At 35.7% G+C, this 16107-nt stretch overlaps 1 protein-coding gene across 1 annotated transcript in view; it reads right to left on the reverse strand.

Annotated features, from left to right (window-relative positions):
• The window catches only part of SUGCT (succinyl-CoA:glutarate-CoA transferase), a 311211-nt gene that overhangs the window by 160821 nt on the left and 134283 nt on the right, over window positions 1-16107 (reverse strand). The window contains exon 12 of the mRNA XM_058812181.1: window positions 15577-15679. Within this exon, the coding sequence (XP_058668164.1) occupies window positions 15577-15679 (103 nt within the window). The remainder of the gene's footprint in view (window positions 1-15576; window positions 15680-16107) is intronic.

The raw sequence follows: 16107 nt of genomic DNA on the forward strand, positions 1-16107 counted from the left end.
TTTTCTCCATAAAACAGGCAATGTATATACTTACAGACACACACATATCTTTAAAAAGGTCCAATGAATTTGCATTGCAAATAGCAGCCAGAGGAACAGACAGTATTTCCAGCAGAGGGAAAGAGACCAGGCATATAGGGATGAACACCACAACAAACAATTCCAAAAAAAAAAGGCAACCCAGCAACACCGCCTACTTTTTCATCCATGCAGAACACAGGCAAACCATTTGAGGCAGGCAGTCGCAACAAAAAAAAAAAAAAACTAAAAGAAAATCCTATGTGGGAAGAATATATGAAATTCAATAATGAAATGGAAATTATTAAACATTTTAAAGTGTAGACTAGTCAAGTGTCAAAAAAACCCTATGAATAATCACACTGTTGTGAATGCAACATTGCATGAGAAGCATGCTGGTTGATGGATTGGGGTCAAAAATGCTCATCACCTTTCAGATTCAACTCCCTGGAGCTGTTTGAGTTTAGGAAAAGGCCAAAGTAAGTGCAAGCAGGTGAAGATTCCATCTTGTTCTGAAAAGAGCATATATAACTTGTTTCTTTTATAGCTCTCTCTTTCTTGGCACTTATTTTATTTAGCAACTAGAAAATACAATCCAGTTCTGCTACGTTAAACTGTTCATCGAACACTCCTTGCAGAAACAACTGATTCTCAGTTGTTTAAAAGCAAGAAATTGCACAAATCAACACTCAGCTGTTGCCATTGTATGCAAAGCTGTGAACTTAGCCACACTTTAAAGCTGGAGTTTTAAATCATCAGCTTAATGGAGACAACCAACTTCACCCAATCTATGAAGACCCTTCTGCCTCAAAATGAACATAGATGAAATAAAGGTGTTCCTATTCTGTCTTTTGCTGAAGCTCATCATTATGGTTATCTTGACTTATGGCACTATAAACCAGCACCAATTAAAAAAAAATAGAGAAATGTTTTCAAATGTGTAAGACGTTTAACTGAGTTTAAGTCAGCTGTTAAAAAAAAAAAATCAACTGTTTCAAAAGCGTGTATTACTTCCACAATACAAAAAGGGGACTATGAAGTTAGATTTTCCAGCCAAAAGTCAAATTTTTCTTAAACATTTGTCTTTTAAAAGCAATATTTTACCAAAAATCTAGAATTTATCATAAACCTTCCAAAGAATATGGAAAGTCAGAAAGCTCATAAATATATTTGGGCCAATAAAGTGAGCTAGATTTTATTAGATTTTATTAAAAAGATGAACTTTACATTTGGCATGAAGTTACTTTTGAAGTTTCTAAATACCAAAGCCAAGCAAGTAATTGATACTCAACCTCAGATCTCCTCAGTATGAAGAAAAATATCTAGTTTGTATGAGATGCATGAGATACTCTAATTGAACTAAAGACAACCATTTATACGTCTCTGCTGTGAACAACTTCCAGGCTCCTTTGACAGACTCTCTTCCTGCTACACTTGTCAAAAGCAGCTGCTGGGACCTCACAGTTTTCAGCTGTTTGGTAGGCAGGTCACTGGATCAGAAAAATAGATGGCTTGGATTAATTTAACCTCAGTATTGACATGATTTCTCTTTAAGGGAAAAAAAATCCCATCTTAACAGTACCAGAATCATAATAGATTATCATAACATTTATGCTAGTGAGCATCCGAGTGAAGGGAAACATTTCTTCAGATCTCACTTTCGATCCAGGATACAGTATATTTTAAAAGTGCTTGATTTTCTCCTTGCTACTTTATTCCCATTTAAACTTTTGACAATAATTAAAATTATTTCATGAATTTGTATAAATTACAAAGAATTTTATCTCTCCCAGAACCATATCCTAGTGATGGATTCACTAAAATGTTAGTCCCGTTCTATTTCGCGTAATTGTTGTCTAAAGAAGCAAAATCCTAAGACAGAGACTATTAAAAAAAGGGGGAGGTGGGAGCCCAACAATCTGCTTTTAGGTATGTTTTTCTAACAGGAGCAAAGTCATTCCATAATACCAGTATTTCAAGAAAGCAGGAAAGAAATGTTTGTCCGTCAAATACTTCTCTGCTAGGCAAAGTGCCTATCAGCATGAGGCTAGACACATTTGGAAAAATCCTTTGCTTTGGTAAGAGAAAATATTGTTAGGTCAGCAAATATGCTCAGTCTTTTACTCTCCTGAGAAGAGCTGCAATGACTCTAAGGCAGGGGACTGAGAAGGGAGAACTTCCCTGTTTAACTCAACCAACTAAAACATGCAGGCACTAAACAGAGAAAACATGATGGATATTATCAGCTACTGCAATCTCCCTACACACTTTTATTACTTGCTATAACCTCTCTGGAGACTTTGAGCAAATCCTAAAATTAAACAGGAAATAGGAATTTCGGGCACAATACCTTTGAGGAGATCATAACTTACTTCATAAGCATATGTCAGAAGATGGAGGTTTTCTAAGAACAAATCTCACATTATCCTCTTTCTAATAATAATAATAATTTCTAGTCCAGTTAAATCAACCTGAAATCTATTTGAAATGTAATTTTTGATTCAAAACTTCAGGCAAATGTGATGTCTTATTAAGTAACCACACAGATCAGCAGGCAAGATTCCTCTGCAGCAGGACTACGTTCTCTTATTCTATAATTGGTAAAATAATTCCTAATTACACAATATACATATAAATTTCATGCCTTCAGTTGCTATGTATAGATTTTATACTTTGTTGTTGCATCTATTTCTTCCCATTTCATTGGAAAATGTGTACAAAAAGCAGCAAAAAACATTCCTGAGACAAACATAGAAAAATACTTTTATAACAAAAACCTAAAATCTATTTAAGAATTCTATTACTTCTGTTGTGATCTGCTGAGAAGTCAAGGCTGAGTAATTAGCACTGAATTCTCCACACCCCCTCTAGTAAAGTAGCAGCCTCTATAAATGAATTTGTGATCTAATGTTAAATACTCATGTTGAGGTTTCTTTCTGCTGACCCAAAGGCTGGCCTACCTACTGGAAGTTTCATCTGAAACAAAGGAAACAATGAATTAACAAATCAAACTCATTGGCTCTCTAAAGTAATTTTTTGTCTTTTCAACATCCACATGGCTTGCATATTAATTTTCAATTAATGACATAGCCAAAACCAAACCATATCATACTTAAGTAAACATTTTTTCAGTTTCACCCATTGCCCCACTGAGCTCTGGGATTATTTAGATGGTCAGTTAGACAGCTACATCAATTGAGATTGCAGCACTGGCTTTTGCTCCTTCAATTTGACAGAGGCCAAACTGATGCAAAGGCAATAATCTCCAAGAGAATACAACTACAGTGTGAGTGAATCTGTGTTTCCTTTTGAAGCAACAGCAGGTTTGTATCTACAGAATTTGGTGTGTTCAAAACAAAAATTCACTTAAAACTGCCAAGAAGTTTGGAAAAAGTATATTGTATTGTGAAATCACAGTGACACTTCCTTCTGCACCCTCTCCTAGATGACTTGTAAAGATATAAACTATCTCCGTGTGCTTTTATTTCATGCTTATTTTTCCATCACTCATCTAAAAAGTGAAGTAAAATATACACAGTGAGAATGAATGCATTTGCATTTTGCTCTTAAATAGGAAATATGCATGGATTGAAATCTCATAGAAGAGCAAACACATGTCACAAGAACCCATAATTTGCTTTTACTTTTATAAATCTGCTTCCAATAAAGGATAAAGTTAGATAACTACTTGATTAGTTATTAGTATAGTAACTAATTACCCTAGTCTTGCTGTGCCTTTAATTTCAATTACAACGGCTGTTTGGCTGAGAATCATTTTCATTTTTTAAATTCTGAAAGAGCATATTCAGAGAATAAAGACATGAAAGCATGTTACTGAAATTAATTTAATTAAAATTTCCAAATATTTTTAAATGTCACTGCAGAGACACTAAATGCCACCTTCTTTTAATAACACATATTTATAACTGACACTAGTTTTAGCACTGTATTTACTGAAGTTAGGCCTTAAGAAAAAAAGGCAATTAAATAAATACCAGTCTATATCAAGGATATATATTGTGTTTCAAAACGTATGACTGAGAAATGCTCAGTATGCACTCCTATTAAGTGCATATTCTTATGTCCTAAAAATAAGAATATGTAACACTGAAAAATCCAACAGGTTCTTACAATAAATAGGGCTTGTCATGCAAAATATAACTCTTTTCAAATATAACAGTTTATGGTGTTGATACAAAATACTGTATCAACAGAACTTAAGTTCCCTCTAAAATATACCATGCAATAGGATAAGTTGGGTATAAATGCTACATCCAGAAAATATGTATTATATAGGCAGTTAAACACAACTAAGATTAAAGTTCACAAAGAAAATGTTAAAAACAGAGTCAATAGTTAGAAAAATACCTAAAGATGAAAATCAAGGCCATGAAAGTAGTAGGAAAGCATTTCTATTTTGTTAACATGCCTTGGTATCAGGGTATACCAATCAATAACGGCAGTTCAATTTGCTACTGCAGTTTTCAACATGAAAGAAATGGCACAACCAGTTCAGTAAAGTCATGGAAAGATGGGAGATTCCTAAGTCTTTTAAATCTAAGGGACCATAAAAACATCGGAATTGTGGGGGGAAAGAGGGAGATAGTTTGCACACTCAAGTTGTCAGGAAATATTCTTCTCACTTCAGTTTTTTAGGGGGATCAGGAAAAATAGGGAGATCTAACAAAATCTGTTGTTACATAACTGCTTAAAGGAGTTTCTCAAACTCAATGCCTTTATCTTGATGAATGGCACAGAGACCAACTGTTTTCAAGAAACAGGTTTCTTAAGCATCACAGGAAGGAGTAGAGAAATCCTAATTCCTTTCTCATTTGTGAACCTGTACAAATACAGTACCTGGAAGAACAAGATGTGCAGAGACAAAATGGTGTTTCTGTTCATGCCCACTTTGGGTGTGACTTGAGGACTACAGGAAAATGCATTGCAGTTGCCTGTTCTACGCCAAAAGAGCATCAGACTATGTTTAGGAGAAGTTTCTCTCCAAAACCCAGCTCACTGAAACACATGGCAATCCCTCAAAATGGCCCTTTCAGGTTGTTAGCCTGACTCTCAAAACTCTCTGATCACCAATCCATACAGCCCATCACAGAAGAATATAATATTTGCAACACTGGTAGAAAAGCATGAGAGAGTAACTTAGTAGTGCTTGTTTGGTTTTAAAGAGAATTTTTTTTAACTTACTGGTTTTTTCTTAGAAATTAAACTGGGATCCATAGTGTAAATACCATCTGCTTGGCATCTCAATTTATTCTTTTGTTTTTCCCTTACCATTTGTAAACTTGGCTTCAAATTCCTGATTTCTGTCTTTCCCTTCTCTCACATGTGAATCAGGATCTCATATTTAATACAACTATTAATCACCTTTACTACACTAGCTTCATATTGCAGTGTAATTTCATTTTAATTTTCTTATTCTGTGAGCTATGAGGGGTTTCAGGTGTGATCCTAAACAATTAAAAATCAACTGGGTCCTCCCAAAGTTCTGTCTGTAAATCTGATCAAAATCTGGTTTTTTGTTGCTTAGTGTTTTCAGTTAGCAACAAATCCAGATTGTTTTTCAGGACTTGAAAAAGCTTTTTAAGAACATTGCAGATCAAAAATATTAATCCAGATTTATATGTAATTCAACAGAAGTTTCACTCTCGAAACATATATTACAAAATCACACCATTTTTTATTTAAATTGTTCTAATTCAATGCTATGGCTGATAATTATCCAATTGAAATTGTGTGAAGAAAATTTCAGCACGTAGCTGGCTGCTCCAAGTGTTGATATCTGAATGCTAATGGCAGTTTTAAACTTAGAATGAATTCTTTAAAACAATGGTTATGTTCCTGGCCTGACTGACCATGCACAGTGAGAAAACAATTCCTGCTTCCTCATAAACTGTCTACTTGAATAATAATATAAACCTACATGAAACCACTCAGAGATGAGAGAGAAAATGGCAATGACAGAGAAAGCTTACCTGACTAGTGCCTTTCTGTAGTGGCTGGAAATCTGTATCTTGAAAAGCCCACTCCTACTCAGCCCACTCTTGTCTTCTCATGGCTCAGATATTTCTCCTTATTATTAAGAGGCATAAAACTAAAACAGTACATTTTTGTTAAATGTTATTGAATAACTACAGTGTAAAATAAACATGCCAGCATCTCATTTTTTTTCAGCAGTGATTGGGACTCCAAGATGAACTTAGGCTAATGAGCGTGGAAATCTTGTAATTTCAGGAGGACAGGCCAGGGTGATGGCTTGAGCTAAGATTTTTAAATCAAGTTGAACACTCAGGTAAAGTACCTGAAAACCAAGTTATAAGTAAAGCCTGATTTGCATGGCTTCTGCAGCTACAGCACAATTTCTGTTGTTGTCATTGGATTTTCCATTTTATTTTCTTCCTTCCTGGACTACATGTACCATCATCTATAGTTGCAATCATATGAGAGATTCTGAAATATGTATTCTTCAGAAAATCTTTAGTATTTTCATGCCTACAAAACTTAACTCATGCTACAAAGCTTCACCCCACTACTTATAAATAGATTAGATTGCAATCAATATAAGTGATAAAGACCAAGGATAAAAACCAGCTCTTGTGGCCTCTGAGAGACACAAAAAAACCCCTACAGGCTATGTTCAAATGAACTCCAAGAGAGCTTGGTGACATGTATTTGGGAGGAAAAAAAAAGTAAGAAACATGAAAAGCAACCCTTTGTTCAAGGAAGTTATACTGAAGCATGTCTAAAATTTAATCTGAAATCACAGTGTTTATTATAGAGTCTACTTAAAATTTGCTTAGTAAATGAAGTCAAAGCTACCTTAGAAAAATATTTCAAAACAAACAGTGTTGTTTTCTTACTTGATTTTATATACTTAGCTGATTTGAGTCAGGCAACCAATAGTCATAGATAGTCTCACAATTCCCATGCTGTGGGGAGAGCAAAGAATGCCTATTTAACCTCACTATTACTTGTGATGATGATTCAGTGAATACTCGTATTTCAGAAAAAAAAGAAAAACTTGTAAAAAAATCAATTACTTCAGCATATAAACTTACTTGTGGCTGAGAGACTTGATGAGACAGACACATGCTTGTATTCCTTTCTTTCCCATACATGTAAGAGTCTTAACACTCATCAAACTTTACATAAATGCAACAACTGGGTTAATTAAAAACTCTCTTTTGACCCCACAGTTATACAGTTTATACAAACAGAAATGAGGGCTGGGTTCACACTCTGTAGGGAACTTCTCAGAACTTGCATATGTAACTCAGTAGATCAAAGTTTGATGGCCTTATCCTGAGCACACTCTGGTAGCTTGAGACGCCAAATACAAATTCTTTGAAACCAACTGATGCCACTTTGAGCTGGAAGATTAGGGAACCAATGTGTAACTCCTGCAAGTACAGAAACTAATCCAAGAGTTTGAGGCACAAGGGATATGTATTACAGACTCCTAACACTGAGGCCTAACAAAAACTGAGAGGTTTCAAAAACAGCCTCTATGCTTCATGCCCAAGCATGGCTTTTTGACACATGTGCTTCAAGAAGGAAATGCCCAGAAAGGCCTGGTGGCTCTTCATGTCCTTGAACAGCCATGGCTGCAATGTAACTTTTAAACACATTCTATTTTATGAGAATGGATCTCTTTTTTGAGAACTTAATATTCTTCATAACCTGCAAATACTTGGATCATGCTCTTCTAATCGAAAATTGGATCAGCTAAAGACATACCATTCTTATACATACACACTTAAAAGGGCGCTGAAAAATTGTTCCTCCTAAGCATCACTTGCTTGCTTGCACAAAGAAAATGCGGTGCAATCTAAGTGCATGCTCAACTTATTTCCTGTAAGGCTCCACCATCATTCAATAAAGATGTGCAAAAGTGATGCCACTTCTCATAAGACCTTATTTTAATATACATCAGTTAAATCACATGATAAAAAATTTAATTTCCCAATTTTTATGGTGCTTTTACATGAGAAGCTCTACTTCACAGAAGCATAAACTACTGCATCTTTAAAACACTGCTTCTCCAAGTTCTCCTTCATGGCTAAAAGCCAAAATAGAGAAAATTAGGAATAAACCCACTGTGTTCGTTTTTTCAGCTATTCTAACATCATCATATTTTTCAGGTGCTCCAATAATACTTTCAACAGTTTCATTTACATCCATGAGGACTCAGCACTGCTACGTATTTTGCATGTGGCATCACAAGGCACACACATTAAATGACCTTTTAATATTTTGATTGAAGTGACTTATCCAAAGGTATGTGGGAACAGTGTGGCAGATGCAGGAAGAAATTCCTGTCTGACATTCAACTTCTATAAAAAGAAAGCTATATTTCTGCTACTTCTTACTTCTTTTCATACTCTGAATCAAATGAATTAATAATTTGACAGACAACAATCTGGTTCAGAAGGCAATCAATGCCCTCCTAATGATCAGTCTAGTCTATCCTGCATGCTTCAGGAAGATGATACAGCAGAAAGACAGTACCTGTTTTAAAAACATCAAAATGCATATGAATTAGAGGTTCTACAGTAAAGTTGTTAGGAATTCTCATATTGGCATTGTTATTATTTATTGTAGCATTTCTAGAAATCAAAATTCAAGCATGGAAAAACCCTAAACATTTTATCCAATGTAGTTAGACAATTTCTTATCTAGAGCTCAAGTCAAAATGGCACCTTCAGGCTCACAAAATTCCTAAAGGGCTTGGGGAGTATGTGGCAACAGGTGAAAGCATGCACTGTGTGGGACTCAAGTCCTCTTTACTAACAGCCAACTTCTTTCCGCTAACCTTAAAAACATGGAACAGAAAAGATCATATCTGTGACACTGACATCAACTTTCTGCTCAAGTCTTTTGGACAAAGAACTAATTCTTTAAAATGGAGCAGAAGAGCTCCCAGGCAAAACCTAGTTGTCAGAATATGCTGGTATGGTAAAAAAATCTTATTTCTGGAAACTTTTTATCCCCCATGAGTGGGTCGTTTTACCAGAAATGTTCCCAATGTACTTGAGATTTAAGCAGACAACCAGCACTGGAAATTCTGTAAAGCTAAAGGTAAGCAAGAACAAAACCTCATAATATAAATTGCTGAGCTACTTCTTTACTATTATTTTTCTTATGGCACTGTCTATAAGTAGTAAGTACTTCTAGACAGTAGTTGTATATTAAAAGTGTACAGACAAAATCCTGTCATTAACATAAGCATACAGGGTTTTTTTCAAGAATTCTCCATTATAAGCTTTCCACAAATCATTGTAACAGAGGCAGGCCATGCACAAACATAGCACAGTCATGGACCAGATGGTCACTACAGCCAAAATTTAAAATACACTTTCTATGACAATATTTCTCATACCAAAATACAAGTGCTGTTTCATTTTGAGACTTTCCTACAACATCTGTATATAGAATACATATATAATGCATAATTGTGTATATGTGAAAATCACATACTACAAACTGTACTGGAATTGGATTTTCCATTTTACTTCTTCAAAATATGTTCCATTTCTCAATCCACTCCCCTTTAGAACAGAATCCACTTTCACAAAATTCCTACAGGCCAAAAGCTTGAAAACATTTGTAATTCAGTATAAGAAAGCTACTCTTGAAAAAATTAAAGGCTTGGGTATGGCTGGTGGTGTGATGTTTTTTCTTTGCATGGAATTTAAAAATTGAAGTAAAAAATTGTCTTGAAACACCAAAGCCAGGCAGCACACGTTTTAAGCTTAGCAAGAGAGGGATGAATACAGCTGAATTTCTGATTCAAAGTACAGTTTAATTTTAGATGTGTTCATTAGGTTGTTTCACTTCCAATGAATTGGCATTTTTAAATGTAAAAACATTCCATCATAAGATTTCCAACCAGTTTTAGTACTTATTTAATAGACACATACAAACTTTAATTCCTCTCTCTTGCCCATTAGGAATTACTTCCAGAAATATCATATTGCCTTTGGTGTTCAATCAGTTGCTTTTCAGTTGCAGAAACCTCTACATGTAAAAAAAACTCCCTATAGTACATGAATATAATTTCATTTGTCTTGGGACAGCCCTCAATATGCCACTAAAGTATATTTCAACAAAGAATAACAATTGAAATATGGTCCTATTAAAAAAAGTAAAAGTAAAACAAAATAACCCCCAACCAAAATCAAATCCAAACCAGCACCAAAACCCACACAATTAAAAAGAAAAGGCAACAAAAAAACACCACCAAAGCAAAAACACCCTACACATTTTATAACTTTTGCTCTTCTATTTGTTCAAAATACTGAATGTAGAAGCTTTTACCAGATGCTAGGAAATTTTTTTGCCAGGATACATACAAAATAACTTCCAAAATAAGAGACAATCTGAAGGTTAATGAAAAAAACTACCACCTTCATAAGTTTTCACAAATAACAAACTTAAAACATCAAATAATTACCAGTTATCAGATATTTCAATGCTCAATTTACTGTGACTTTTTTCTGAGGCATATTCAGAGAAATGGCTAAAGGAACTGTAATGGCCTTCTGGGACAGGAAGACTAAGGTTTCAGTAAAAAATGTTAAATTAATTTTTATAGTGATGCAAAGTCAGGGAAGGGTTGTTAAGGGATGGCCTGTTGCCACAGGGTGGAGTTTTGTTATGGTATCCTTTTAGAGTCTGCAGGTGTTTGGCAGGAGCTGAAATCAGGGCCAGCTGTGATATTTCAGCTCCAATATTTCCCTCCCCATATTTCTCAGAAGTGATGCATCAGGATGATGTCTTACACCTGATGTACTCAACTTGTGTGGTATGACTGGAACTGCTGGGGGGGGCATGGGGGAAGTGCCACTGCATGGTTTTCATTTTATTTTCAGCTGACAACATTCATATAGGAAAATTCATCAACATGAATGGATTTAATATAGTAAAACACCAGATTACAGTTTATTAAACTGCCCATTTTTTTTCTGAGTTGTTTTGGTGCTTCCTGTATTATGTCAGCTATTTAATTAAAGTAAGAACACTCTATAAAATAATGTTGAAAGAAATTACAGTGCAAAAAAGGCAAGGGCAATGTTCTAAAGAAGAAAAAAACACCTTCAGTCACCTCACTTAACCAGCAAAGATCTCTGTCCTTGCATACTTAGCTGCAGTACAGTGCGTACCTGTTTTTGTTTTGTTTTATCTTTTGGGAGAATTCGAATAGTTTCTATTAAAAATGGTATTCTCTTTTAAGTTTGTTTTGTTTGGAAATCTTCAAACCACATTGTATTTCACACACATATTCCCCAGGGTATGTAAAATGGGACCATACTGAGGTCACTCTTAAGATTTTTAAGTGTTTTAAGAATTCTTTTAATGTTTGTACTATCTTGGCCTGGTTAAAAGAGCATTTTTTAAAAATAGTTTTTAAAAGTTTCACTATATAAATTTTCATAGTCTATACTGTTCTATTAAGCATTTGTAAGAACTTTCACAAACATTGGCTAGTTAAGGGAACTAATTTCTGAAAAATGTGAGGGAGAAAGCAATCTCCTTTTTCTCTCAGCCGTTTTATCCAAATATGCACAAGTACACGCGTACATCTCTCCACAGACTGATTGACTTACCAGTACAAATGCCTGTGGTGTTCATTTAACTTCACAAATGAATAAAAGATTATAATCAGTGGGAAAAGTGGACATTTAACTCCATTCATGGAAAAACAGTATCACCTGGCACTCCAACTGAGTAAGAAATTTCCTGGGTTTTGGCAGCTCACTTGGAGTACGACTGAAGCTGTTAATGATATTAGTGAAATGTCCTGGGATCAAAAAATATGTTGTTTTATCTCAGTTTATAGAAGGAGTTATATAAACCACTCCCAGTCTTCAGAGCTCTGAGGTCCTTTTAGTTAAAATCAAATTTGAAAGCACAACCAGCCTGTAGCCAATTGAGCTCCATTAGACTATTTCAATCATCTCTTGTAGTGGTCTTTCCCCTTAGTTCCTCCAACGTGCTTCAAGCCATCCCTTGCATTGTTCCAGCCCCCTCCCTAGATTGCTGTCTCCATCTGGTACCAGCCCAGAGCACCCTTTGCAGCGTTACTGAGAGCTGAGCTGACATCCGTGCAGTGCATCTTGGTCACTAACAGTGCAAGACTACACTAACAATGCAAAGGATTTGTATTATGGATATAAAAATCCAAAGATGAAGGAGGAAGGTAATGGCAATAAATGAAGTAAATAAAATGCTTAGATCCAATCTTGATGGTAACACAAAAAGGAAGATGTTAGCTAAGCCTGTGTATTATCTATTAGAATTAGATAAGAGTTAGGCAAAATTGAGCTACCACTGGGTTTGATGTTTTTCTGCACTCTTCACAATGGTTGAGAGCAAATGGAGAAGAGAAGCACTTAACTGTGCTATGATCAAACAGTGTTAAGTAAAATTAGAGTTTCACATGTCTTACAGTATCAGTATGCATGGTTATCATAGGCAAATTGAGTGACATCTTTCTTAGAACTGTATTTTCTGGTCTAATCTGAGTCTGAGAAAACCACATTATAATGTGAGCACTGGCAAGAATTATTACAAAGTTTTCATACTTGATAAAAATCCGGGTTCAGGTTTATACATGAGAAAACAGGTGGATTGATGAATAGGTGGATAAAGAATTGGTTGTCACATCCAGATAGTCACATCCAGAGGGTATGGGTCAATGACTCAGTGAGACATGATTTTGGTGACAAGTGGTGTCCCTCAGGGGCACTTTTTGGGACCAGTTCTATTTAATGTCTTCATCAATGACAGACAAAGGGATCGAGTGCACCCTCAGCAAGTTTGCAGATGTCACCAATCTGAGTGATGCAGTTGCCACACCTGAAGGATGGGATGCCATCCAGAGGGACGCTCATATTCTTGAGAAGTGGGCCCATGGGAACATCACAAGGTTCAACAAAGCCAAGCCCAAAGTTCTACACCAGGGTCAAGGCAACCCTCAGGATCAATATGGGCTGGGGCATGAGAAGACTGAGAGCAGCCCTGCTGAGAACAAATAGAGGGACCTGGTGGATGTGAGGTTGGACATGAGCCAGAAATGTTTGCTTGCATTCCAGAAAGTGAAATGTGCCTCAGGCTGCATCAAAGGAAGTGTGACCAGCCCATCAAGAGAGAGATCCTTTTCTTCTACTCTGCTTTCATAAGATCCCACCTGGAGTATTGTGTCCAGCTCTGGGGTCCACAGTATCGGAAGGAGCAAGTTGGAGGAGTCCAGAGGAGTGCAGTGGAGATGATCAGAGGGCTGGATGGAGCACCTCTGCAATGAGGAAAGGCTGAGAGAACTAGGAATGTTCATCTTGGAAAAGAGAATGCTCTGGGGATTCCCTGTGGTGGCCTTTCAGTACTTAAAATGGAACTATAAGAATTTTTAGCAGGACCTGTTATGATAGGACAAGGGTTAATGACTCTAAACTGAAAAAAAAAAAGTTAATTTAGATTAGCCATAATAAAGTTTTTACAATGATGGTCAGGAAACACTAGAACAGGTTGCCCAGATAGATAGTAAATGCCCCATCCCTGAAAATATTCAAGATCACACTGGGTGGGGCTTCTGAGCTATCTGATTTTGTTGAAGATACCCCTGCAGATTGCAGGGTTGCTGGAATAGATGACCTCACAAAGATCCTTTCCAACTCAAACTATTTTATGATTCTATGAAAAATCTTGCTGTGATTAGAGTATGTTCTTGTTGGTAGATGCTGGGTTTCTCCTATTATACCTGGGATTTCATAGTGCAGAGGACACTTAGATTACAGTCTCTCAGGTGATAAAGTCCTTTCCCAGTCAATCTCAGTCTTTTTTTTTCCCCTGCTTCCTTTGAACTGAAACTATCTGTGAGAAAACACTTCTTTCAGAAATGAAATGAAGGTATAACATGCAGCTATGCACAAACATTGGCATTAAATTTCCAGTAGCAATGACTGGGTGCCACATATTTCAGAAAAGCGTGTAGAAAAGACGGTTTTAAAGCAGTTTCATGAGGAAAAGATTAGCATGCACCTTACAGAAAAATATTTCAAAAAACATGCCATACCTAACTGCAAAGCATCATGGTACCTTTTATTGATAGGCTAACTATATCAAGTAATAACCTGAGACATATATATAAATAACATATATATATATATAACATAATATTATATATGTGAAACTGTTATTTAGGTGAATTCTAACAAGAACAAGGTAGCCAAGATATCCTCTTTCCAATTTGGGAGGTAATAGCCCATGACAAATAATGTTTTAAAAACAGTCTCTTTCAGAGTAGACTCAACTTCTTAAAATTCACAGCATCAAAAAAGCACAGAATATTTTTCCAATGTTGCCCTAAGCAGAGCCAAGTCTGAGTAAAATACTCTTGCTGTATGTTCTTCAAAGCCCAATCTTAATCCCTGTGAAAGTTATGAAGTGAAAAATTTGGCCCATGCATGCTTTACAGCATGATACTACATCATTTTAAGAAGAGAGTATTTATTTAATAAAAAAATATTCTTTCCCTGCAGTCACCTAACAAATATTATCTTATGCCTCTAAAATATAATAATATTTATAACAAACATTTATTATAAATATTTTTTTTATGACAGGGATTGCTTTGCCTGCTCTTACTTTCCCAGCACTGCAATCACATTCGCAACAAACACTTCTGACAGCAGACATGGACACGTACAAAATCAGAAGAAAATACCAAAAGAATCATTGATAAATCAAATCATTTTTTCTTGTGATTCTCTGTAGTAAAAATCATCTTAGAGGAGATTCATCACACATTAGAACAGCCAAAAAATATACAGCTGCAGTACTCAAGACAGTCTAATTCAGTTTATCTTGGGCCCTTTAACCCTTCTTAAGCCAGAGAGTCAAAAAGCAGCAAAGGCATCAGGAAATATGAAGATAATATAACTCTCCAGGTACTAAAATAGAAAAATATTGTATATAATTAAGCATAGGCGTAATCCAGTGCAATATTTAAAATAGATACAGAGATGAACTGTTTTTAGCTACTGAAACCACCAGGCCAAGAAAAGGTTTCTTTCTTTCTATGGATTTTGTGCTTCATTTTTCTTTTTCCAGTCAAAATGTTGCCCATTTTTTTTTTCAAACAGAATTGATTTTGGTTGTCCAAACTCCATACAAAAACTTAGTTCTTTCAGGGCCCAAAAAAAGGTGCTTTTCTGCATATTTATGTGACAAAATGTATTTATATACTATATTATGGTTTCTTCCTCTGTTTTACCAGCCAGTTTTGAAACATAGACTCTATGTGAGACATGGAATACCCATGGTTTAATTTGTTGTGAAAAAATCTGAGTCCTCAAGCATATAAGTCGTTTAAACATTTGTAGTTATTTCTTGGTATGACCTACTATTGGCTGAAACTCAATTCATCATGAACCTCTCAAATCCCATTTTAAAGTAGCCAAAATCAGGTCTGAGTGGCAGGAGGAGTTGCTCAGCACTTGTAAGACACGTGTAATAGTGTACAGAAGAGACTTGGTGAGGACCAACCTGAGGATCTGAGAACACTTGCTGCATGTTGTTGATTGGGCCGTAGGGAACCGCGCTCCCCTCAAAGAGCTGCAACCACTCGATCGTCGCTTTTTCTGAAAACCTAAGAGCAAATAAGAATGAATGTGGTTTAAACACCGTACTTTCAGATTCTAAGGACTGTATAGCATGTCTCCCTTCTCTTTCACTGCTTCCATACTCCTCTCCACTGATTTCTTCCCAGTCAGTGAATAAAATAACAAAAATGCACTAGCTATATTCTTCAGAAGTGCAAAACCCAAAGATATAGGAGAAAGAAACAGAAGCTCGTTCAGAGATATTCTATCTGATAATCTGAAGCAATGCAGGAATGATGTAAAGCTGAATTTATCATCAGTTTCAAATAAGGATCAATGGGTTTCCTCCCTTCCTTAATTATACTAATGCACTTCACATTTGTTTCCCATCATGTACACACTTAACAACAAAAAGATACAGTGCAAGTACCATACAGTACTGCTCATTAAAAGCTGATGTAAAGCATCATCAAAA

The sequence above is a fragment of the Ammospiza caudacuta genome, chromosome 1, assembly GCF_027887145.1.
Source record: "Ammospiza caudacuta isolate bAmmCau1 chromosome 1, bAmmCau1.pri, whole genome shotgun sequence".
In the NCBI taxonomy this organism is placed as follows: domain Eukaryota; kingdom Metazoa; phylum Chordata; class Aves; order Passeriformes; family Passerellidae; genus Ammospiza; species Ammospiza caudacuta.